The sequence below is a fragment of the Mauremys reevesii genome, linkage group 4 (genome assembly GCF_016161935.1).
Source record: "Mauremys reevesii isolate NIE-2019 linkage group 4, ASM1616193v1, whole genome shotgun sequence".
Classification (NCBI taxonomy): domain Eukaryota; kingdom Metazoa; phylum Chordata; order Testudines; family Geoemydidae; genus Mauremys; species Mauremys reevesii.
In genome coordinates this window covers 144,190,713-144,216,407 of record NC_052626.1, presented here as the reverse complement: position 1 = coordinate 144,216,407, position 25,695 = coordinate 144,190,713, and the positions used below count along the sequence as shown (strand labels likewise).

The window sequence follows — 25,695 nt, the reverse complement described above, 5'->3', positions numbered from 1 at the left end:
CGCTGCTGTGGGGCGATATGCAGCAAGAAGCTCTTGGAAACATTTGGGGAAAAAAGGGGGGGTGGCATGCAATATTCAACCCGAGCAGTTTTTTGACTAAGGGAAGGGATGAGCTCACCCTTTCAATAAGTGGGGGAAGGGTGTAGCCCAAGGTCCAGGGTGCTTCAGCAGCAGCCCTGGGAACTACAAGTTGTGGACTACAAACTGCAGCACGCTGGGAGAACTTCCTGGTTCCTGCCAAGATGTACCCTCTGCCCTCCTAGCCTGGGGTCTCCCTGGTGGTTTATCTGAGTAGGTCTGGTCTGAGGTGAACACACACTGACAATGCAGAGCACACAAAGGAGCCTCAGGCCCAGTTCCCTAAAGTTGTGTAAAAAGTCACAAGGCAGGCTTCCCCTATCTTGAACAACCTCATACTGGGCCAGTGAACAGGAGGAGGAGGCTACACAAATATTACAGAAAATTCCCACTATGTCACATGTCTTCTCCCTTCGAGACCAAACTGAGCAGGGTCACTTTAACCAGTGATCTGGGGAATTTCAGGTTCCTCTTTCCATGACAAAGCATCCTCTGTAACATTTGTGTAAGCAGGGAAATGATCCCGCTATTGTTAGGGTGACCAGACAGCAAGTGTGAAAAATCGGGACAGGGTGGGGGGTAATAGGAATCTATATAAGAAAAAGATCCAAAAATCGGGACATCTGGTCATCTTAGTGTAACCTTTCTGCCCCTCTGAGTTGGCAGCAACAAGGGCCGGGTTCAGTATCTAGGGGTTCCGTTTCAATAACACAATGCAAAACCGGCTCGAGCCCCCACCCAGTGACCTGGGACAATTACATACCATCCCCCCGGGCGCCTCTAGGAGGCAATACTTGCCCACTCGCAAGCACGGAATCTGAGTGTAGCAAAATCCTTTTAATAAAGGAGGGAACAATGTGGCATCGTGTTGGAGAAACACCAAACAGGATTATAACACAAACCATAAGCAAAAAACCCACCTCCAAGTATGGTTGGCAATGTCCTTTCCCCCTTAGGGTCTTAAGTCCAATCACCCCAAAGTCCAACAACCCAAAAGTCTCTGGTCAGTGCCACCCCAGAGTTCAAAAGTTTATTTGCAGAGTTTTACCCTCCCCCCCAGCATGGGTGGAAATGGGGGGGGGGCACACACAGGGTGTTAAGGGGCACCTTACATGGGCCAGGGCCAACTGCTCTGCCTCTCCATGGAGTTCTGCTGCAGCCTTCACCACGACTGGCTCCACTCCACCAGCTGTGCCACTCCTCCAGCCGACCCGTGAACCGCATCAGCCGTCCCCGCAAACCGCTCCACTTGCTGTTCCATGGGCTGCTCCAACATGCTGCAAACTGCTCCGCTCTGCCAGCCGCTTAGCGATAGATCTTCAGGCTCCCCCACTAGTTAACACAGCTCTTAGTGATCTTAGCTCAGTAAGCTTAGCTCTTTTAGTGATTTCAGCTCTTAGTGATTCAGCTTGTAGTAGGGGAGCCCTGGTGCACCATTGGCCCAATGTGAATTCAGCTCAGCCGTCTCTAGATGGACTCTTAATGGAATAAAACTTAGCTCTGCTCTTTAACAGTGGAGAGAGGAGGATGTGCAATTGGTGTTCCAGGCCCTCAAAAGGGACCCATACCATCAAGTACGCACACCAGTCCCCAACCTCTCCCATTTCACTGGGTTTTGGCACCCATGTCCCTTGTCTAGCAAGTGCTACTTAATTGATGGTAAGACTCTGTCATAAAGCAGTCTCATAGTTCCTCATTCACATAATCAGGGTGACACTTTATTCCTCCTGCCCCAATAACAAAGAAATTGGGGATCCCAAAGCTGTCAAAATAACCATCCCAGGCTGCCGTGCGCTATCCTAGGTGGGGTGGGTGTGCCAATGCAAATAACAAATGCCAATGCAAATACCTGAAATTCCTTTCCACACTCCTCATAATACACCACCAGATGTCAGGGTAAAGCTCATCCTGACTCTGCTTACATCAGCTATTGTGAGGAATTTTCCTGGCTTATACACTACCCCAGTGGAGTTGGCAAGTGAAAGGATTTGAGTCCTCGCTCCCACTCCCTTTATCCAGAGGCCTGCCTGACCTCAAGGATTCCCCTCCCAAGCTCCCATGTGGCAAAGTCCTCGTAACCCCAACAAGGCTGGGGCCAGGATTCCTGGGAGAGCTTAACCTGCAATCTTATTGTGCTCTCTTAGAACAGGCACTGGAGTGTCCCCACTCTGGGGCTCTCTCTCCACACTAGCCACTTCCCTGACCCACTGATCACTACATTAAGTTCAAACCCAATACAACTGATTAAACAACATTGGTAAGAAAAATAAGGGGAAAATGGAAAAGGTTAAAGGAACAAGAGACCTGCCATGTGGGTACAGGGACACCACAGACAGCCATCTCTGGACATACGGAAAGTTGACCTCACATGTCCCAAGCCTCCCACCCAGGCCCTGGCTGTAGGGTGACCAAACAGCAAATGTGAAAAATCAGGATGGGGGTGGGGGGTAATAGGAGCCTATGTAAGAAAAAGACCCAAAAATCGGGACTGTCCCTATAAAATCGGGACATCTGGTCACCCTACCTGGCTGTGCTGCAGACAGACACTGGGATGTCCCCACTCTCAGGGGTCAGACACCTGTTCTGGTGGCAGCCACATGCCCTCAGGTGGCAGGACCCTTCTCCCCAGTACTGGCCCTCCCATCAGGTTTTCTCCTCTCACCAAGTCTGGCCCGTAAGGCCTCTTGTCTGGCAACATGTCCCTGCGCTGGGCCCTCCGCCCCATGCCCTCCCTCGCTCTCCCCAGCTGCTCCCCGCTCATCCCCAGTGTTACTTGTGTCACGGCCAGTGCCTGCTCCCTGGCTCTGGTCCTACAGCTTCTTGCTGTAGATCAGTCCTGGCTCCCAATCAGCGTTGCTGCTCCAGCTCCCCATTGCTGCCTCCTCTGGCTCTGGCTGCTGCTGCTCTGCCTCCAGCCCAGCTCAGCCTGCTGCTCTCCCTTAGGGTGAGAGCAAAAGGAGCTATATCCCCACAATGACTGAAGTCCTCAGATCCTTAAAACAAGAGCGAGGCAGCCACCTACTCACCCTGTGTCAAGCTGGGATTGAAATCTCTTCTCCATCAGTAGATGATGCATGAGCAGGCTGCCATAGCATCATGTACCCGTTCATCGCATCAGCCCTTTTACTAGCAGTGCTGGGCCTAGGGTGACCAGATGTCCTGATTTTATAGGGACAGTCCCTATTTTTGGGTCTTTTTCTTATATAGGCTCCTATTACCTCCCACTCCCATCCCGATTTTTCACATTTGCTGTCCGGTCACCCTAGCTGGGCCAGGCACAATGCCCCCTGAGGGAAATAGCCTCTGAACTCCCTTTCATCTGCCCTAGAAATGAGTTTACATTTATGGTTGTCTCAGAGAAATAAATGACTGTCTGAACAGAGGAGAGAGTCCATCCCTTTTCATAATCAATGTGCAGACTAGCAGCCTGTTTCCCATTCCTGGTGTTCGGTGCCGTCATGTAGCTATTTCATGTCACTCCAGTTTTTATTTAATAATGGTGTTTTTCACAGAAAACGTTTTTCCCTTCAGAGACACAGAAGCAGTTTATTTAATCTACAAAAGTAAAATCAATTCCCCATTCTGATGCCAGAATTCTGGAAAGAGGCGGGAACACATGCACGGAGTGGCACAACTTTCAGCATTACTGACAGAGCCCAGGGGGGTACCTCACTCTCAGAGAGGGCAGCGCTTTTCTTTTTCTCCGAGGCAAAAAGGGGTAGTTTAGGGTTGGGGAAGTTTAAACAGACAAAGATTTTTAGGGGATTTCTCCATCTTTCCCACGAATAATCTCCAGCCAAATAGGTAGGAAACAGTCCTGCGCTATGTGGAATAAAAAAGTTTCCAGTTCCATCACATAGTGGGAGTTTAGTATCAGAGGGGTAGCCATGTTAGTCTGGATCTGTAAAAGCAGCAAAGAATCCTGTGGCACCTTATAGACTAACAGATGTTTTAGAGCATGAGCTTTCGTGGGTGAATACCCACTTCGTCGGATGCAAGTGGGAGTTTGAATCTGCTTAACAAAATTAAGGCCTATCCCAATGGGGGGGGGGGGGGGTAGCCCTCAAACCAACAGGCCTGAGCGTAAAAGTCTCATGTGCTACCAGCTGCGCTACCCAGGCACTACAGCACATATTACGATAGAAAAATATTGATCTGAAAAATCTCTTTCTAATGCTAAAGAACTATGGTTCAAACTGGACAGAGGGAATCAGTTTTCCTCAGTATTTGACTAGTTTCCCCCCTCTCAAATTAGCTCAGAACACTCTTGGGGTTTCATAAATTAATTTCTTTTTCAAATTGTGTCAACTGTTTAGTAAATCTGGTTCTGTTATATCCTTGGGGCAGCCGGTTTAGGAAGAAATCACTTGAGGCCAGAGAGCAGACAGCTAACCCAAAACCTCCATTTTATTTACAGAGACAGAGAGCTCGCTCAGCCGGTTGAAACCGGCTGAGCTATCCCTTAATAGTCTAACTCAGTTGCCATAGTAACAAAACCCATGACAACCAAATACACAACATATTCCTCCCCCCCTAATAAGAACATCCCCTAAATAAAACACACACTAAACTAGAGAAGGAGGGTAGACTGCCTCCATTCCCGGCTAAACCCTGGGGATTATTTTGCCCCATAACCGTGGGTTCGCCCTAACTAAAGATCCAGCCGATGAGGAAGCCTTCTGTCTCTAGGTGGATTACGGCGAACTTCTGGTGTTGTTGCACCCGAAAGTACTAGGGGCTCAGGGTCCGCAGCACGAATAGGTGAGGAGGTGGTATCAGCTCGTGCTGGGCAAAGGGGTATCTCAGCTGCCGGCAGTAATGGAGGAGAACAGTCAGGAACAGGTGACTCATGATTCGGTGTCTCACCAGGACGGGTGAAGTCAGACCCCTCAACTGCAGATGGGTCCTGTAGACTGGCATGACCTGGCAACAGCTGATCTACATGTCGCCGCCAGGTAAGATTCTCTGCAGTCCGGACTGTATAGGAAACAGGTCCTGTTTGAGTGATGACTGTGGCTGGGACCCATTTAGCTCTGGAAGTATAATTCCGAGCCAAAACTGGCTGTCCTGGGCTAAAGGTTCGGTCTTTTGCTCTGGGTGCCCGTCTGATGACTTGATATTGCTGCTGATGTTGCACAGTTTGTCTGGGTTCAGAAGGTTTCAGCAGATCAAAGCAAGTGCGCAGCTGTCGTCCCATCATTAGAAAGGCTGGGGAAGCCTGGGTCGTAGCATGAGGTGTGTTTCTATAGGAAAGTAAGAAGGTATCCAGACGCTTTTGAATGGAGCGTTGTCCCTTTGCTGATTTCAAAGCGTTTTTCATTGTCTGCACAAATCTTTCAGCTAATCCGTTGGTGGACGGATGATATGGTGCTGACGTGATGTGGTGTATCCCATTTGCCTTCATAAAATTTTGAAACTCCTGAGAGACGAACTGCGGTCCGTTGTCGCTCACAAGTTGTTCTGGCAGACCAAAACGACTAAAGAGTCCTCGTAGTTTTTGGATAGTACTCTGCAGTAGTGGACTGCATTATAGAGACTTCTGGCCATTTAGAATGGGCATCTACTGCCACCAAGAACATGCTTCCTTCAAGGGGGCCAGCAAAGTCAACGTGAATACGTTGCCACGGGTTTTCAGGCCAGTCCCATGGGTGTAGTAAGCTGCGTAGCAGAGAGTAGGTTTTAGCCCCTACAACAGTTAAGAATATTGGCACCTTCTTCGCTTCTGTAATGTCATTTGCAATACCAAAAAGCTCAAAACGCTCAGTATACACATGCCACTGCTCTGTATTCTCATCAAAAGGCTCCAGGGGCCTGGTCAGAGTAGCCATGATTTTTAGTTTCACTTTCACAGTCAGTGCAAACAAGCAGCTTTTTTTCTTTGTTTGGTCTTTACCTTGACTTCTACTTCCTTCTGTTACTGGAGCAGCACCAGGATCCCACCCTCGTCGCCAGTGTTATATCCTTGGGGCAGCCGGTTTAGGAAGAAATCACTTGAGGCCAGAGAGCAGACAGCTAACCAAAACCTCCATTTTATTTACAGAGACAGAGAGCTCGCTCAGCCGGTTGAAACCGGCTGAGCTATCCCTTAATAGTCTAACTCAGTTGCCATAGTAACAAAACCCATGACAACCAAATACACAACAGGTTCACCCTCCAGGCCATTCACAGACACTTTACTGAGCCACTATCAGTCATCTTCTTAACCACTGGCTGCTCCATTTGCTCCCTGCCTGCCTGGGGAGAGTCACTATTATCAATGGTTCATTCCAGGAGACTGGAGTGAAATCACTTCTCAGCCTGGGTGCTGTTCTGAGTCCTTCACCCTCATTCCTTAGGTTATGGTGCCACCAGGTGGTCACTATGTCCCTCCTGGATTTTACACAGAAACAATTTTCTCTGCACAGATCACTGGACAGCATATTTCAGATGGAGGGAGGTGACTGGTGTCTCCATGACAGGGACATCTTTGCCCTATTTAGCACCCTCATCCCCCAGGAACCAGCCAGATCTTAGTTCCTCCTCCCCTCTGCAGATGACGGAATGATCTTGACAAGTCATACACCTTTTGATGGCCATGACACGGGGAGGGCTGTAAAAACCCATCCAAACCCAGGTCCCTTTATAACATGCCCAGAAATGATGGCTTCTACTCAGCCCTCAGCTCAGTTATCAGCATACGGGAAAGAATGGTCTCAAATTGGTAAGATCTTGTTATTTTTACAACATATTCACTGTATGCTATAGGGCATTAACACAGCAGGACGGACTTTTCCATGCTACTTCATGAGGGGAAAATCTGACAAAATATCAGCTCTACTGATATTTGAATATTTCAATAGTTTTCTATTTTTGGAGGAATGAGGGGGTAGATTAAATGAATGTTAGTCTCTTCCAAAGAAGTAACATTTCTGTGGAAATTACTAAAATGTTAAAGGAAAGGAGTGAAACAAAATGGTCACACATTACATCAGAACCTAAGAAATGAAAAACAACACACATCTTTAATACACCAAATTTGTTGACATGCAACTCAACTCAACAATGTGCATCATCACAAGAACCCTCCAACCAACTCATCTTCCATGGCTTCCAGTTCTGAGCCACATTGACCCCCCATACCTCAGGAGGGAGACTGCAGCTGGCAAGGTGCTTGGGAAGGTATGTGCCAACCCAAGCTTGCCCTTGTTCAACAACCTTTTTAACCCACCTGCCACACATCTTTCATCTCAACACCCACTGTGGTAAAGGCTGCCATGCCAGGATGTGTCAGAGTCCCTGTGGCGGGAAGAGTAGTGCTTAACACCAACCAGTTCCTCATCACAGATCCTACTGCTCGTCTGCTCAGCTTCGACCTGCCATGTCATCACTGGTCCTTCTAACCAATTCTGGACGGGGCTAGGCCTATGTGCAGCCACCCAGCACTGTTGGGCTCTTCGAGACAACCCAGACTGCAGCCACAGCGCAGATCAAACGATACACATTGTTGAGCAGTGCCCGTTAACCAAATTCAGATACTTATAAGGGAAATGAAACCAGAACTGGAAGTCATTAAACAATCATACAACTATCCACTCTTCTCCTTCCTATATGATGCTGCTGCAAATCAGCTGCAAGGTGGGGAAACTGGCCACTTCAGAGTGGTGGGGACTGGGAGAAGGGGCATTTCCCTTCTAGGGGGCACTGTCCTCAGCTCCCATCTGGCCCCAGGGCAGGAGACTGGCTGGCTCAGGGCACAGAGAGTAGGACATGCAGCCTCTCTTTTCCAGCGGGTGCCAGCTTTGATCTAGCCTCAGAGCAGGGGATTGGTAGGCTGATGGGGGTGAGGAGCAGGACATGGGGCTTTTCCTTTCTAGGGGGCACCAGCTTTGATCCAGCCCCAGGGTGGGAGATTGGCTGGCTCAGGGCAGTGGGCGATAGGGCATTTCCCCTCTAAGGGGCACTGGCTGATGTGACCCTGGGACAGGGGATCTAGCCAGCTCAGAATGGCAGGGACCGGGATATTGGGTGTTTTGGCTCTAGAGCATGCGGTCTCTGATCCGCCCACAAGGCAGAGGGACTGGCTGGCCCAAACAGGTCAGGGAATAGGATATGGGGCCTTTCCCATCTAGGGGGTGTCAGCTCCAGTTGATAACTGAGCATCATTATTCACCTCCGGCAAAGACCACTAGAGGCCTAGTGTTTTTGAACTGTATCCAGGGAAGGTTTTTATTCTGTGATTAACCAATGGAACTACCTGCCACAGGATTCAAAGCAGGATCAACATTTATGTGGATTATAAGAACAATCAGAGACTTCACACAGAGTGGAGGAAATATCTACAGGGCCCTGCCAGGGCACAAGCCAGCCCTGAACTGCCTAGTTTTAAGGGGAAACTGCCCCTCTGGACCGTTATTCCAGATCTAGCCTCTGCAACAGGTGAATGCATGGGGGAGATACGGGGTTAGAAGATCCCATTGGTCTGAGGCAGGAGAGGCATCTGGGAGTCAGATATTTGGGGGGGAGGGATAGCTCAGTGGTTTGAGCATTAGCCTACTAAACCCACGGTTGCGAGTTCAATCCTTGAGGGGGCCATTTAGGGAGCTGGGGCAAAAATCAGCACTTGTTCCTACTAGTGAAAGCAGGGGGCTGGACTCAATGACCTTTCAAGGTCCCTTCCAGTTCTAGGAGATTGGTATATCTCCAGTTATTATTAAGGGAGCCTCCCAGATCCTGAACAGTGGGAAGAATCTTGTCCACAGTGGGTGAGATAACACAACTGGAACTAGAACCCTGGCAAGCAGCACCCCCTGCCTTAGCCCACAGGACCCTCCTCCCCCACCCCAGCAATAGAACCCAGGTGTCCTGCCCCCCTTACAGGGTGGTTGTAGATATGCCAACTCACCCCTGCAGCACCTCCTGCTGGTGATTTCTGGGAATTAGCTTGATTCCAGACCATCCTGTGTAGGCCAGTGATATGCCTGTCCTCTAGTCCCCATATCCCTCCCTAGACCCCTTTTACAGCAGGTGCTTCCCCCTGGCAGTAACCCCTTTCTCTCAGGGTCTCCCCTCCCTGGGGGAACCCCCACCTCACCTCAGCATATGGCTACTGCCAGTCATTGTCTAGCCCCACACCCTGGGGCAGGCTGCAGGATCAGCCACTCATCACTGGCAAGGAGGGTTTGGACCTGCTGCCTTGGCCTACCCCTGGGCTACCCTCTGCAACCCCCAGTACCTCTTAGCCTTATGCTAGGCCACAGCCTGGGGCTTTCCAGGCTAGAGCTCCCCAGCCCTGCTCCACTCAGGTATCCTGTCTCACTCCCTACAACCAGGCCCTTCTTCCTCTACAGGCAGAGGAAGACTCCTGTCTGCTCCTGGCTTCTCTGCCTTTATAGGGCCAGCTGAGTCTGTCTGGGGCATGGCCCCAGCTGCAGCCACTTCCCCCAATCAGCCCAGCCTAAAAGCTGCTTTCTCCAGCCACAACCCCCTCCCAAGGCTGTTTTTAACCCTTCAAGGCAGGAGCAGGAGTCCACCCTGCTACAGTGGTGGTTGCCGACTTCACCCTGACAGCCCCGATAGCTGCTTTCCCCCTGTCTAGGCTGTAGGCGGAGGGAGCCCACCAGGGGCCCAGCCCCCCCACGCTCAGCAGCCTCCTGGTAACACGTTGGAAGGAGGGCACAGGGGGGTTGTGGTGGATCCGCAGCTCCTTGGTGGTGCGGAAGGTTGGGGGCTCTATGGGGTGCTTGAAGCTGCTGAGATGCATCATGGGGGGCGCTGCCCCCTCCCCCTTTCTCAGCAGCTGGTACCGCACCAGCCGTGCCCCTGGGGGACCCCTCAGAGCTGGGCGATACCAGCCCAGATATACCCAGCCCATCCAGCCCACGAGAGCCAGCATGGGCAGCAGCAGCAGCAGCAAGGAGGCCAGGTAGAGCATCAGGTGCAGCAGGCAGCAATGGGCTAGCACCCAGTGGCCCCACTGGGGGCCCTCCCTGCCCTTCTGACGCCCAGCCACGGGCATCGCTGGGGGTGGGGTGGGGCATGTGCAGAGGCGGGGAGCCCCCATCAGAGGGGGTGGCTGGTGGCGGGGGGGGATGTGGACAGGGCTGGTATGGAAGGGAGGTGAGGGGATAAGGGTGGTGGTGGGAGTCATGGGGGTGCTGGGGATGCAGGTTCTGGGGCAGTAGTGGGGGACAGGGTGGTGGTGATTGTGGGCAGGGTGGTGGAGGGGGCAGTAGTGGGGGGGCACGGGAGTGGCTGGGGGCAGGGTGGTGGATGGGGCCAGAGTGGAGGGCACAGGGGTTCCCTCCTCTGTCATTGTCTCATCGATATCCAAATCTGTGCTGTCTGCGTCCCCTGCTTTGCTGCAGGCCTGCTAGAAGTTGAGGACAGGGCTCCCTTGGTGTCTGACGGGCGCATCACACACAGGGCTGCGGGGCTTGTTTTCGGTCAGTAGCCCATCTGGCCATAGGCGCCGACTCCATGGGTGCTCTGGGGCTGGAGTACCCACGGGAAAAAATTGGTGGATGCTCTGCACCCACCGGCAGCTCCCCGACCCGCCCCAGCTCACCTCCACCTCCTCCCCTGAGCGCGCCGCCATATCCTGCTTCTCCCCCCTCCCTCTCTCCCAGCACTAGAAACAGCTGTTTCACGGTGCGTGGCACAAGCGCTGGGAGGGAGGAGGAGGAGGAACATGGCATGCTTGAGGAAGAGGTGGGGCCAGGGTGGTGATTTGGGGAGAGGTCCAACAGGGGCAGGGAGGGGGCAGAGTTGGGGTGGGGAGGGGTGCGAGCACCCACCTGTGCCAAAGAAATTTGGCGCTTCTGTATCTGGCCCCTGCTCCTGGATGTAGATGCTGATGTCATTGTCCGCGATCCAGTCTCGCAGATAGGCCAGGCCACAGTCACAGCGCCAGGGGTTCCCTGCTAGGTAGACATAGGCGAATGTGTGCCCCTCGGGGAAGAAGCCGCTGGGCAGAGTGCGGAGCTGGTTCCCTGACAGCCACAGCGTGTTCAGCTCCAGCCCAGCCAACAGCCCCTGTGGCAGCTCCTCCAGGGCGTTATCAGACAGATCCAGGTCCTTCAACCTCGCCAGGCCCTCAAAGGCCTCTTCTGGCAGCGTCCGCAGCCGGTTCCCCTGCAGATTCAGCTCCGTCAGCTTCCCCACGTCCCGGAAGGCCCCTGGCAGCAGCTCTGTAATGTTGTTGTGAGCCAGGCTCAGGCGGGTGAGGGCGGGCAGGCCCTGCAGTGTGGGCAGCACCTCCAGGGCATTGTGGGACAGGATCAGCTCCTGCAGCGAGGGTAGGAGAGCCCCAGTTAGCAGTGCACCCAGTGCGTTGCCTGATAGGTTCAGCTCAGGAAGGTGCTGGAAGGAGACAGTGGAGACAGACGCCAGGCAGTTGGTGCTGAGCAGCAGGATATGTGGAAAGGGCATCAGTGTCGGCTCTGCCCTTATTACACCCCGAAGAGTCCACGCGAGCAAGAAACGCTGGACCTGTGATGAGTGTGGGAAAAGACTTGGCGACAGCTCAGCTCTCACAAAACACCTAAGGATGCACGCCGGCCAGAAACCCTTTGTCTGCACTGCCTGTGGTAGGAGCTTCAGCCAGAGCTCGGTCCTCATGACGCACCAGAGAACTCACACCGGGGAGAGACCTTACATCTGCACCGAGTGTGGGCGACGCTTCAGCGACAGCTCCAACCTCACTCAGCACCAGAGAACCCACGTGGGCCAGAGACCCTATATCTGCACCGGCTGCGGGAGACGCTTCAGCCAGAGCTCACATCTCACGAGACATCAGAGGACCCACACGTCTCAGAACCATGGGCACAGCTGCACAGCAGGTCCTGAGCAGCTGCTGCCCCAGAGCAGCCCCATGGCAGGGGGTCTTGTGGCCTAGCATGTGTCAGATATCTGGGCCTTTGCCTTGGTCACACAGACAGAGAATGGGAAAGGGTTGGGGAGAAGTGTTGGGAGCACTTTCCTGAGGTGACTGAATGCTGCGAGGAGGGATTGTGATGGGTGATCACAGTGAGAAGCAGATATGGTCTTATGTACTGAGGTTGGGGTGGGGGTGAGCTGGGAATCAGAACTCCTGGGTTCTGTTCCTAGCTCCAGGAGAAGTGTGACATCTAGAGTTGGAGCAGGACTGTCAGTTGGGAGATCCTGAGGTCTGTTCTTGAGGCTACAGATATGTTTTCTCCCCCATGCCCACACCCTCTATTTGTAAAAGGCTTTTGGCTCCCTGGGTGGAAACACTGTTAAGTAGTGAAAAGTAAACAGGGGCTTAAGGACAGGGATGCATTTGCAGCCAATAGGTGGCTGGATACAGAGGTGATGACTCAAGATGGGAGGAGAAGTGCCTGAGATCAACAGACAATCAAAGTCCATTTCTAATTGAGCACCCCATGGGTTTGAGGACCCAGCAGGGCAGAAGGGTTCAACACCCCACAGCCCTCACCATCTCACCCGCAGGTGCTGAGCAGCTAGATCTAAAGGAACATCCCTGGGCTGTAAATATAGACTCCCAGGCCCTGAACTCCTCTGTGTCTTGCACTTGGCCCTGCAGGCTCCTTTCTGCTTGTTTGGGCTTTAGGGGTAGCAGTATCATGTGTTTTCCTTTTGCCTGGCTGCTGGGAACCTGCCTTAGAACCCTGAATTCCCTGTAAATAAGGCCCCAAATCAGGGGTTCATTCTATTCCAGACCTGGCTGCTGGGAGGGAGCAGCCAGAGCAGTGAAAATGCAGGTGCTGCTTGAGCAGCTGCAAAGCCAGGCACCAGCACTTGCTCCCTTGTCTCTTCTAAAGCTTCTTCCCCAACTCCTGGCCTGGAGCTCCCCACAGCTTTGCATTGCATCTGCCCCATTTCTACCCTTCTCACTTGGGACTCTGCTACCCTGCAGCTCCCAGCCCATGTTTACACTAGAACACAGGACACAGACACTTCCTACAGCAACAGAATAAGTTTTTTCCATCAATATTTTTCCACCACTTTGAGTGGCAGTAGCTGGCACAATGGAAGAATTCTTCCATTAATCTAGCTGCATCTACACTGGGAATCAACCTAACTACGTCACACAAAGCACAACATTTTTCACAACCTTTACCGATGTATTTAGGTCAATCTAGTTTTTAGGTGTAGATCAGATCTTAGTCACAGAGACCCATTACAGCTTGGCTTTCCCTAGTAACTGCTAAACGCTGCACTGTAGCCTAGTCCTAATATTGCTGGAGCCAGGAGGAGGAGTCAGACAGGGAGAGAATGCTCCATTTTCTTGCTGGTATGCTACTGCACCTTTTCTTACCATCCTCTGTACTGGCTTACTTTCACCTCTGACCTTAGCATTTATTAAAGCAAAGGTGCTGTCATTACAAGTACAAAACTGTTACGATGACATGCAACACAGGGAACCATTTTGTATGTTTCCAAAAGCTTGATCAAATGGAGAGCTGGCATTTCTGTGATGGAATTCTGGAATTTAAAAGGAAAGGGGGTGGAGATATTCCAGCACAGATGAAGAGTTCTCCAAGTAACTTGAAAAGTAAAGTGTACCAAGAGCCACACGACTACTGTGCAACTCTCCCAGCAACATTAAAGGCTGGTTTAACTAGTTGTAGTGTGTGAGGGAATAGGGTTGTATTATCCCTCTAAGTTATTTGTGAGTCCTTTAATGATACTCACTGTGATCTGTGTTTTAGAAGCCATCAGAAATCAGTCTGAGCACAATGTGTACTAAGCTAGGTCTTGAATGTTGTATCTGTGCCTGTTTAGTTTCTTCATATATTTTTTGTTGTGCACCAAGCAAAAGACTTGACACTAATAACATTTTTTTATATTTATACAACAGTGCAACAAGTTCTGATAAATGTAGCCATTTTTCCTGTTCTTAATTTGTCTAAGAACCAAGCAGAGTTAGTCCTATAGATTTCTTAAATTGTAACTGTCCATATGATTTCTGTGAAAACATTACCTCTGGATCTGCAATAACGTGGTTGACTATTGCATTTGGTTGATTTTTTTTTTCATGCACATGCTATGGCTACTGTCCAATAGATAGAAAATAGAAACAGGGGTATGATATTTGGCACAATGTAGCCCAGACACGGAACGTGAGTTCTGGGAATTACATATTCTTGTCTCACCACAGTGGCACTTAGGCTGCCAGGAGATGTATTTTATCACTTACAGCCACTCTCATCCCAGATCCAGATTTGAATAATTATTAAATAATGTATTAATTTACTAATAGACATTGTTATGAACCTCAATGCATATTTAATCTGGTGAAATGGTTGAAGAGGCGTCTCTCACCCTGATGAATTACTAAGAAATGTTCTTTGAGCTGGAGGTACAGGAGCAGGCAACAGCATCCCCGTTTAGGGTGACCAGATGTCCCGATTTTATAGGGACAATCCCAATTTTTGGGTCTTTTTCTTATATAGGTTCCTATTACCCCCCACCTCCAACCCGATTTTTCACATTTGCTGTCTGGTCACCCTACCCAAGTGGTTTCCATCCTACCCAGGGTGCCCAGCCCCCCCGTAACATTGCTCCAATTCCCGCCTTTGCAGAAGGGACCGGACCGGGAGCCACCAACAACCAGGAACCGACTTCCCCGCGTCTCCCCAGCGGCTCCCTCCGCCCCTCGCTCCCCGACCGGGCTGATTGAGGGTTAAACCCGCCGAGCTCCGGGTCCCGCCCCGCCTAGACGCGCCCAGTAATTGCTGCGGGGGGCGGGCTCGGGGCGGGACCGTCTCGTGCCCCGCGGAGCCCTGGGGGCCGAGCCCGGCCCGAGCGGCGCGTGCGGAGCGAGCCCCGCAGGCTGCAGCCCCAGCGCCCGGCGCGGTGAGCGGGGCCCGGGGCGCAGCCGGAGGCGGCCGCGGAGGAGGAAGGCGGCCGCCGAGGCTGGAAATCGCCGCCTGGGGAGGGAGCTGCTGGGGGCGGAGCCGAACCGCGCCTGGGCCCGGAGCCCCCCCCGGGGCCGGTTTGTGCAGCGGAGCCCGGCAGGGGCCGCGCCCCAGCGCGCGAGAGCCCGAGCGACCCCTGCTCGCTGCTGGGGCGGGCGGGGCCTTCCCGGGGCGGCGCTGCGGGGCTGCCGGGCTCTGCCCCCTCCCGCCGAGCGGGCACCGGCCGGGGCTGGGGGCGGGGCCTGTCGGGCGGTTCCTCCGGCCTGTGCTGCGGGGCCGGGACCAGCCTGCTCGGGAGCCCGGGCCGGGGCCAGGCTGGGGCCGCTGCACACACGGGCAATGGGAGGCGCTGGGGGAGGCTGAACTGAGCCCCGGGTACCGCGGGGGGAGGTTCCTTCTGTGACTCCCCCTCGGCCCGCGCGTTGGGGCTTCACCCGGAGCCCCCGGAGCGACAAGCCTGGGCTGCTGCTGCTCCAGCTACAGCTCCGGCTGGGGCTCCCGGGGGCTGTTTGGGGACAACTGAAACCTGCAGCCGGCCTAGGCCAGCTCGTGACACCGGCTCATGGGCTATTGAACTGCGGTGCAGACATTTGTACTCTGGCTGGAGCCTGGCTCTAGGTCCCTGCTCTGCATAGCTCAGGCACTTCTCTCTGTCACCCACAGAAGTTGGTCCAGCGAGAGAGATTCCCTCCCCCACCTCATCTCTCTAATATCATGGGGCCGACAAGGCTACAACAGTGTAACCCTAATTCCTGCCCAATACAGAGGGCAAGCCCAGGGAGGGAGCGTCTGGAGAGCGACCCCCCCCTGTACTTACCCCACAGTGCAGCTCCAGCAGCTCCTGTATTCTGTCCTGCTGAGTCCCGTTCCCCACTCTCACCCCACAGCAATGGCTCCAGCAGGGCATTACGTTGTGGCATGTGAGGTTGCAGTGCTACCCCGATTTGATCTGCCCAGCCCTCCAGCATGGTGGCAGAGGGTCGGGTGTACTGGCTAAACGTAAGTGGGACTGTGATCTTGAGCTCGAGGTTGCTGCGACACTCATTGAAGTTTGGCCGGCCTGCCCCATCATGACAGAGGGTCAGGAGGACTAACCCTCAGCAGTGGTGCAACCCTTTGTGCCAGGATACAACACCACAGCAGGGGGCCAGGCCCAGCTGCTGGAGCCACCATGGTGGGGTGAGTCACAGACACAGGAAAAAAAAGTCACTGGAAATCACTGTCTGTTACTTTTTTCACACAGTGACAAGCCTGCACCCATAATAATGGTTTGAACTTTCAAGCCTCCCAGGGCCCTCCCAGTTGCATGGACCACTGTACACCTGCATCACCTGCAACAGCTTTTCCTCTATCGGTGTGTAAACTTTGCCATGCTGACTTGGGTTGTTTCTCCTTTCAGATGTCGGTGACGTTTGAGGATGTGGCCATGTATTTCTCCCCAGCGGAGTGGGCACTGCTGGGCAAGGAGCAAAGGCAACTTTACATACATGTCATGTGGGAAAATTACCAGATTCTGGTCTCGTTAGGTGAGGAGCTGCGTCTGTGAGATCAGGGCTCCAGTGCACTGGGTGCTTCACAGAGACACAGTAACTGAGATGGAGCATTGTTCTGAGTGGTTGGGTGAGATGTCTATGGGGTTCAGTGGAGGGGTTCGTGGGTGTGGATGGATAGAGGTGTGTTTAATGGAGCAGAGCAGTCAGTTCATGGGGAGACAAGGTGAGTGTGAGAGAGAAGCTTTTGAGCCGCACAGAGCTCTTCTTCAGGTCTGGGAAAGGAAAGCTTGTCCTTCTCACCAACAGAAGTTGATCCAGTAAAAGATATTAGCTCACCCACCTGGCCTCTCCAATATCCTTGGACTGATACAGCTACAACTACACTGCATATCTTCAAGAGGACACACTTCCACCCATGGTCACTAGGGCTCCACAGTTTAAGGCAAGAGAATTCTGGCTCTTATAGTTCCCCAGACAGAGCACATGAGCAGAAAAGGGCCGTGTGTTCTGCAGGCTACAGGATGAAAGGCCAGCCAAGGCCACAGTTAAGGTGAAAGACAGACTGGGTTCATGTATGCTGCAATAAACGACCCACGACACGGCCGTGGCTAGCCTGGATCAGTTGACTCAGGATGGGCTCAGGCTGCGGGGCTAAACATTGCAGTGCAGATGTTCAGGCTCGGGCTGCAGTCTCTGCTCAGGGACCTTCCTCCCAATATCCACTCAGCAATTTTACAGTCCCACAGCCCAAGTCTCAAGCCCAAGTCATCTGACCCAGGCCAGCTACAGCTGTTTAATTCCTATGTAAACATATCCACAGGAGGGAGAGGGGTGCTGGACTGTAGTAGAGTAACTCTCCTAGACCAAGGAGAAATATCCAGCATTTTCCACATCTGTTCCCCCCCCCCCCATCTCTTGAGACACCGCAGTCCTCTCCAGCTCCCCTTTCCACAGGTGCCAGGTTGTTTGCAACTCAATATCCTGCCACGGCCATGTGCAGGCAGTATTGACCATAAGCTGCAGTTCAAGTTTCCATGGAAAATACATGCAAATATGTAGATCAGCTCATTGCCTAATTGCCATATTGCATATGGAGCTGAGCAAAGTGCAGCAATTCTGTGGCTAGAAGTGCTTAGCTCAGATCTAATGGAGGGTGATGCTTTTCTCTAAGCAGGAATCCAGACTCCCAAGCCAGTGGTGATCTCCAGCATAGAGCGAGGGGAAGAGCTGTGTGTCCAGGGTCCCACAGAAGAGGAACATGGGGACATCCTGAGAGGCATCCGCCCAGGTGAGGAAGGAGTTAAAGTGATGTGCAGGGATCAAACCAGTAGCTTGAAGGCAGCTGAAATCCTGATACACTGTAGCCAAAGTGACAATACATCCTGGAATGTTAGTCTTTTAGTCTCATGTTGTTAGGCTTTTGTGCAGCAGTGTCACATTGTCGGCTCTCGTTCAATTCATGATCCCCCATAACCACCACATTCTTTTCTGCCACACTGCTGCCAAGCCAGTTATCCCCCATTTTCTATTGTGCATCTGATTTTTCCTTCCTAAGCGAACTACTTTGTATTTGTGTTTCGTGAATTTCATCTTGCTGATTTCAGACCAGTTCTCCACATTGTCAAGATAATTTAGAATTCTAATCCCGTCCTCCAAAGTGTTTGTAACCCCTCCCTGGCCGTTTGCATCATTGGATGAGCAGCAATTGGGAATCTCCCTTCCCAGTTCAGGCCCAACATCGTTCCATCATTTTTTTTGGCTCTCACTTGATATTAATCAGGGATTTCCTTATTACTCCCCAGGATGGTCTGATCAGCCAATTCGAGGCCTACCTGGCAAACGTGTAGCAGCGTCGGGCTGTTCTGGGCAGTGCTTTTGGCTGCCTCTGTGATCACAGGCTTACAGCAATGTTGCAGACTATGGCAGTTTTGGCCACCTAAGCCAGACTCGTATTTAATAGAAAGCAGAGGGAGAAGAATAGGAAAGAGAAGAAATAAGTTGGGGAAGGAAAAGAACTCACGGTGCTTGAGAGGGAAGGGGACGACGTCTCACATTCCCGGTGATTTTGGGGAGTTACCCAGAGCTGGTAACGGTGGCTGTATTCTCCGGCTCCCTCTCTCTGCTCCAGCCTGGTTAGGACATTTCTTAGGATAAGGATGAAGAAGATCTGGGGTCCCAAGAGAAGTTCAGGGTGGCTACATGATGGTATCGCTCGCCGTAGCAGTTTTTCACATGCACCTGCTGTTGCTGCTGCTTTCAAGGGTTGCATTCAGTTCCCCTCCTTTATTCCCCCCCCAAAGTGTTTTCTTTTGAAACCCCCCAAAAGGAAGTAAGGGGCAAAATAGCCCAGCCCCTCATTGGGTTTCCCTCCAATTAGGCCTAAGTTATAACTTATGCATTTTGGTTCGTTAATGTCCAGTTCCACACTTATCTTGTTTACCAGCCAGAATTTTCACACTGTCCCTGATTTATACGAGTAGCCCTTTTTTGGTTTGGACCAATTCCATCGTCATGTTTATATTTTGCACCTTTTCCCCTTGACATTTCTTGTTGTAGGATATTGTAACACTTATAAACTTTCTCACAGTGTTTACAATTAAATGGCCAATTAGGGTCAATTTGTGGGCCCAGTTATTACAATAGGAAGTTACTCCTTTGACTCAGGTTCTCTCCCACCCTTTGTGTATAAGCTCTTCAACATCAGGACGATCTCTCTGTGCAGCGCCTGGTGCTGTGCAACTGCAAACTCAGTTGTGCCACCACAATACAAATTGAAAATCAAGCCCCCATTTAATGCATCATTTATGATGTTGGGGAAAGGGCTTCTCTTGGTGATATTCATTTGGTCCATTTGATGTCAACCAAAGAGCTTTTGTCTTGGTGCAGATTTTCCAGATGCAGAGGAGACTTGGGACTGGCCAGCAATTGAAAGCTCCTTGGGCTTCTTCCTCACACAAAGCTCTTCCCCGGGAGCAGGTAGGGAACCAGCTCTGCCCTTTCCAGCAGTGGGAGCTGGAGAGCTCATTTCAGGAATCGTCCATCAGCTGCAAACTCTCCCCTCACAGAGCATTACAATAGGGATTGAAGCCCAGACATGAGAAGTGCTACAGCTTCTCACCCTGACATTCCCCTAGAAACTCCATCGCTCCCCTTACGCAGATTCCCCCAGTCTCTCCCCCTCCGCCATTTTCCATAGAATACGGAGCCATTGGGATCCATCCCAGTGTGAGTGTTCCCTGTGTGTCCCCTGGGAGAGGGTGTCACTGCTGGTGTGCGGTGATGCTGTTCTCCCCAGTGAGATGGGCCTCAGAGTAGGGAGAGAATTGTGGGGGCTGATTTTCACACTGACTTTGGGGGGCTATTATCAGGGCCTATGGGACACTGACCTTCTCCTCCTTCCCCAGTGCAGGGGTCCCTGGGAGTTTGGCCTCTTGCACTCAAGTAACGAGGGCCAACCCTGCTCTGAGGGGAGGGGCACGGGACTGACTCAGGCTTATCCCTCTGCTGGGAATATTAGTGTTTTCCCTTTGTCAGCAGCACAGAAAATAACATCTGAATTCTCTCTCCCACCACGCAGGGGCGAGGATCCTGAGCAGAGCTGAGGGGCAGACTCCTGAGGAAGGGCCTGCCAACTGGGAGTCACCCAGGCCTTTCCCAGGGACATCAGGGAAGAACCATTCCAAGAAATCTGAGCGGGGAAGGCACCACAAGAGGCAGGGCAGGCCACAAAGGCAGAGGAAGAACCTGACCAGGAAGGAGCCAGCAACCCCAAAAAGCCATCAGAGGAGATCCAGGCCACATCTAAAGCCTCCTGCAGAGGGACAGTCTGAGCCCAGAAAGACCCTATATACCTGCCGTTTGTGCAGGGAAGAATTCAAGATGCAGAGAGACCTGATAGGCCACCACTGGACGGTTCATAAGAGACATAAATTGTATCACTGTAGCGAGTGTGGGGAGAGCTTCAGGAGAAAGAAGGCATTCAAAGCACATGGGAAAATCCACAGAAAGGAGAGAGCCCATCCCTGTTCTGAATGTGGGAAAATATTCAACCGGGCATCCCATCTCATTGCCCACCAGAGAATCCACACCGGAGAGAGACCCTATTGCTGTGCTGAGTGTGGAAAAAGATTCTTCCAAATATCAGCTCTTAACATCCACAAGAGAATCCACTCAGGAGAGAGACCCTATACCTGTGCTGAGTGCGGGAAGTGCTTTATGTATTCGTCCACCTTTAACAGACACCAGAGAATCCACTCAGAAAAGCAGCCCCATCGCTGTAACCAGTGTGGGAAAGGCTTCAAATTTACATCAAGTCTTACCAGACACCTGAGAATTCACAGTGGCGAGAGACCCTTCCTGTGCCACGAGTGTGGGAAAAGATTCAACCTGCAAGAATATCTCATTAGACACCGGACAATACACACTGGGGAGCGACCCCATCGCTGCGCTGAGTGCGGGAAAAGTTTCAGTCTCCCTCAAAGTCTCCGGAGACATCAGAGAATCCACAGTGGGGGGACCCCTCAACACTGCGCCGAGTGCGGGAAAACATTCAGTTGTCTAGAAAATCTCACTAGACACCAGAGAGTCCACACGGGGGAGAAACTCCATCGCTGCGCTGACTGTGGGAAAGGCTTTGTCCGTCTACATCATCTCACTAGCCACCAGAGGATCCACACCGGGGAGAGACCCTATTGCTGCACTGAGTGCGGGAAAAGATTCACCCAGTTGTCAGGCCTCACCACCCACCTGAGAATCCACACGGGAGAGCGACCCTATCCCTGCACTCGGTGTGAGAAGCGCTTTGCTCACTCGTTGTCTCTTGCGAAACACCAGAGAACCCATGGGGCGGGGACTCCTGACCCTTGAGCTTGATGGGGGGAAACCTCTGCCCGCTCTCACCTCACCCTTCTCCCCACAGCCAGTGCACAGCAGGGAGACTCTGCACCTGCCCTAAAATGCTCCCACCTCCCCATTAACCAGGTACTAGACTAGAGTTTTATTAGAATGGATATTTCAGTTTTCGCAGAGGTGGTTCTGGACTTACCTGAAACCCAGGAAGGAAGTGTTCCTAAGCTTGTGTGTGGTAACCTGCATATTGCCAGTGAGGAAAGCTGCCGAGGGAAAGAGAGGGCCTCCAACCCTTTAACCATGGAATGTAGCAGATTGCCTGAAAATCCTCTTCATGTTCCAGGGATGATTCTGGGTGTACGTGAAACTCGGAAGGAGTTTGCTGTGGCTCCGCAGAGCAACGCTTCTGTAGAGCAGAAAAAAGTGGGGTTGTTGCTTAGAGAAGCTCCTACGGAGAGAAGCCTCAGGGTAGTTTTTCCAAACAGTTTGCTGCAACTGATGGGTGTAAAAGTGATGTGGGTGAGTTAACTCAGGGTGAATCATTATATAGAGAAAGCAACAGTTTGTTTGGGAGACTGGATTCAGTTCCTAACTGCCAAGGTCTTTCTGAAGTGTCTACATCCATTGACCTGGCTTTAGAAAGTCCCAGTGTGGATCGCCGAGAGGAGGTTTCAGGTTGGGGTGGGGGAATTGTTAGAGAAATTGAACGGCCCTGTAGCCAAGTGGCTGGGCTTGGCCAGCAGGTTCTCCAGGCTGATTCTCTGAGTAAGCAGCCTGGGCCTCAGGGTCTGAGGAGAGAGTGGGTTACTGGTTTTTCAGAGCAGAACAGCCTTATGACTGAACCTACAAGGATGCCGGGGAGAGCAGGCAAACGCTCATCTCTAGACACTTGGGATTTGTTTGGTATCTCTTTAAAACAGAGTCCAGTCTCTAAGATGGTGGTGGTGGTGGATCCACAAGCAGGCGTGCAGGAGAGTGTCTGTGTAGATGCTCGTAGCACAGAGGGGCTGCAGTTGGGGAACACACCTAGCCAGCAAAGGGATTCAGTGAGACAAGAGGCATGGTATGACCACGATACTTATAAACACTGACTTGTAACAAATTTGGTGCTACTGTTAAGGTTTAGCCTTCTAATGTATTTGATTTTGACCTCAGCCCCGGTCAAAAGGTACAATGTGTCTGACTTTGATAAAAAGCCTGTAAACATACTGGGGATAATACCTAAAAACACACTGTGCTAGAGAGCTGTATAATAGTGAAACGTTACAACTGATACCTCTAAGCAATTGTAAAACTTGGCACAGCAGAGAAACCTTCACAAATCTAGTCTGTTGTATAGAAAGGGAAACTGAGGCACACTACCACATTGCTGTCATGGCTAAATGCCAAGGTAATTACACCCTTGAGAGCATTAATGTCTATACTAAAGTAACATCAGATGAGAAGACTTTCAGAAAATGAAGGTAGCTGTATATAAAGAGCCGGATTTAGTCAGGCATGATTTTGATAAACTATTTCTGTTGTACACTAATTCTTGTGATGTAAACCAGAAGTGTAATAATATAGGACCAAAAATGGAAAATTCTTGTGCTGCATTCAGCAGTGTCTAGGAACACCCCTTTCTGCATCAATTTTTCATGTGACGCTGCATGAAATTTAGGGGACACTTTAGGACATTATGAATATCAATGTTGTAGAATGGCAATGAATTTTGCCAGATATGCCATGTAAGATATCTGCAAAAATGTCATCATTTGCCAGAGCTGATGATTGTATCCCCTTTGTATTAAGAGTTATAGGTATGTAGGTATGTCTGTATTTCAAACTTGTGTTGTACTTCTGAGCGACACCCCCAGACAGTTTGGCATCAGCACTGCCTCGCCTGCTTGATGGCCCATTAAGGACCATCAGCTGTACAATTGACATATTGAGAGAACGCACATACACCTTATGACTCAGCAAGGCATGCAGGGACATGCCTATGAATGAAACTGGGCTTTCAAACCATGTGCTGGGCAGCTTGTGTTTGGAACAAAGGAAGCACAGGCCGCATGGGAAAATACTATAAAAGGCAGCTGCATCTTCATGTTGTCTTCAGTCCTGCTTCTTACCTCTGGAGGAACTTCGCTACAAACCGAAGCTCTGAACAAGGACTGAATGACCCATCCCAGCTGTGTGAACGTGCTCCAGAGGGACTTTCAAGGCAGTAAACTCACCAATACTGCTAGGAACCTGATATATGGACTTTGAAGTCTCTGTATATATGTGACTGTTTTACCGTTTCACATCTCTTTTTGTTCTTTTTTCTTTATAATAAATCTTTAGTTTTAGATACCGAAGGATTGTCTGGCAGCGTAGTATTTTGAGTAAGATCGAAACCTCTACTGACCTGGTGATGTGGCTGAGCCTTTGGGGTCAGAAGAACATTTTGTATATGTGAGCAGAGTTTAAAATAACTTTGCACTGTACCAGCCTTAGGTGCTGATTGGGAGCCAGAGACTGGAATGCAGTAAAGGGCACGGGCTGATTTCTTTTTTTGTTTCCTGATAACCAGCGTGGGGGACCAGAAGCACAGTTTGTGACTGGCTGGGGGGGTTAGCTTCAGTGTTACTCCCAAAACTGGTGAGCATCTGCTCTCCCTTTTGCAGCCGGCCCTGACTTTGGCATTTCCAGTGAGGGCTGCCCTGGGCACCCCGCTCACAATGACAAAAAACAAGTCAAGGTTGTTGGCGCAGGCGCCGGCTTCCTCTTTTCCCTTGGGGTGCTCAACCCCCACTCCAGCCCTTCCCCCAAACCCTCACCCCTGCCCTGCCTCTTGCCACCCAGTTCCGCCCCCTCACCCAAGCGCGCCCCATCCCCGCTCCTCCCCCTCCACCCAGGGTGGAACAGCTGATTGCAGCGGGCAGGAGGCACTGGGGGAAGAGTTGATCAGCAGGGCTACTGGTGGGTGGGAGGCACTGCAGAGAGAGGGGGAGGAGCTGGCTGCTGGTGGGTGCCGAACACCCCTTAATTTTTTATCGTGGGTGCTCCAGGGCTGGAGCACCCACGGAGTCGGTACCTATGGCTGTTGGTGGCCTGCATGGAGCAGCTGCAGATGATGGAACACCTCTTCTGGGTCCGAGAGAGGAGCACTGATTCCGGGGATCGTATCATAATGCAGATTTAGGACAACAAGCAAACTGCAGAACTTTGGATGTGAAGGGCCCATTCGTGGATCTGTGGGCTGAGCTCACCCAAGCCCTCCAGCGCAGGGACGCCCCCAACGAGCGCTGCACTGACAGTGGGAAAAGCGAGTGGCAATCGGATTGTGGAAGCTTGCAACGCTGGCTTCCTCCTAGTCAGTGGGAAATCATTTGGGAGTTGAAAAATCCACAGTGGGGGCCATTGCCATGCAAGTGCGCAGGGCCATTAATCATCTGCTATGCAGGACTCTGACTCTCAGCAACGTGCAGGACATACTGGATGGATTTGAAGCAATGGGGCTCCCAGACTGTGGTGGGGCCACAGACCACACACGTATCCCTATTTTGCTACCAGACCATCTTGCCACAGAGGACATCAACAGAAAAGGCTACTTTTCTATGGTTATGCAAGCACTGGTGGATCATCAGGGATGCTTCACTGACATCCCTGTGGGCTGGTCAGGGAAGGTGCATGACACACACATCTTTAAGAAAGCAGCACTGTTCAGAAAGCTGCAGGCAGGGACTTTCTTTCCCGACCTGCAGAGTACCATGGCTCACTAGCTTGGATCTCAGTGAGAGAAATATCCCAGTGGATGTAGCTGCTTGTGTCCTGCTCCAATATGCATCAGGCAAAGGGGGGAAAGCTGCCGCCAGGGTAGAGGGCAGAGGTGAAGCAGCTGCCTGTGGACTTTGAACAGCCAGACACAGGAGCCCAATGAGAAGCCGTGTGGTTGATGAAGGCTTTGAAAGAGCACTTTAATGGGTAGCTAGTGTTCTGTGCTGGACTGTTCTCTGTGGCTGGAGCTCGGGGTGGTGCTGAGAATCGTGTGGTGCTTGCTGTACATTTATCAATGTGGCTGGGTATTTTCCTGAAGCGATGAATTCTAGGGTGCTTGGTGCACATTTATAAATGTGATTAGGTGGTTTGCTGAAGCCAGAGATGACCTGTGCCTGCCAAAAGTGTGGCGGGTGGGAGTGAGGGCAGCTGGCTTCAGCAGGATTACTGAGCAAGCTCTGTCCAGGGGAGCATGCTTAGTACAAGCCAAGCAGCAAATGGGGGGGGGGACGTGATCCTGCACGCGCGCACACACCCCCACATCACCTCTGAAGCTATGAATTCTATGGTGCTTGCTGTGCATTTACAGGTGCCGTTTGCTGTGACTATTCCTATGCATCCTGCAATATTTGTTGTGAAACAATAAAGACAATTGG

General features: G+C 51.6%; 3 protein-coding genes across 3 annotated transcripts; all 3 read left to right on the top strand.

Annotated features, from left to right (window-relative positions):
* Positions 1-11,599: 11,599 nt before the first annotated feature.
* Positions 11,600-12,054, top strand: LOC120403211 (zinc finger protein 771-like). Its single transcript, XM_039534069.1, has one exon. The coding sequence runs from the start codon at positions 11,603-11,605 to the stop codon at positions 11,948-11,950; it is 348 nt and encodes a 115-aa protein (XP_039390003.1). The 5' UTR covers positions 11,600-11,602; the 3' UTR covers positions 11,951-12,054.
* A 2,538-nt stretch (positions 12,055-14,592) lies between these two features.
* On the top strand, positions 14,593-19,548 carry LOC120404063 (zinc finger protein 316-like). The gene is made up of 4 exons (XM_039536072.1): positions 14,593-14,895; positions 16,357-16,483; positions 17,625-17,738; positions 19,337-19,548. Exons 2-4 carry the CDS (start codon positions 16,357-16,359, stop codon positions 19,546-19,548), a joined length of 453 nt encoding a protein of 150 aa, XP_039392006.1. The 5' UTR covers positions 14,593-14,895.
* A 481-nt stretch (positions 19,549-20,029) lies between these two features.
* Positions 20,030-22,095, top strand: LOC120403191 (zinc finger protein 530-like). Its single transcript, XM_039534040.1, has one exon. It carries the CDS (start codon positions 20,330-20,332, stop codon positions 21,314-21,316), a length of 987 nt encoding a protein of 328 aa, XP_039389974.1. The 5' UTR covers positions 20,030-20,329; the 3' UTR covers positions 21,317-22,095.
* The last annotated feature ends 3,600 nt before the right edge of the window (positions 22,096-25,695 follow it).

What these genes read in the sequence shown, in the direction of transcription:
- LOC120403211 (XM_039534069.1), top strand. Translation starts at nt 11,603, where the DNA reads ATGCACGCCGGCCAGAAACCCTTTGTCTGCACTGCCTGTGGTAGGAGC.
- LOC120404063 (XM_039536072.1), top strand. Translation starts at nt 16,357, where the DNA reads ATGTCGGTGACGTTTGAGGATGTGGCCATGTATTTCTCCCCAGCGGAG. An exon ending in CCAGATTCTGGTCTCGTTAG is followed by an intron (nt 16,484 to 17,624) that starts GTGAGGAGCTGC and finishes TTCTCTAAGCAG; the next exon opens with GAATCCAGACTCCCAAGCCA. An exon ending in CCTGAGAGGCATCCGCCCAG is followed by an intron (nt 17,739 to 19,336) that starts GTGAGGAAGGAG and finishes GTCTTGGTGCAG; the next exon opens with ATTTTCCAGATGCAGAGGAG.
- LOC120403191 (XM_039534040.1), top strand. Translation starts at nt 20,330, where the DNA reads ATGCAGAGAGACCTGATAGGCCACCACTGGACGGTTCATAAGAGACAT.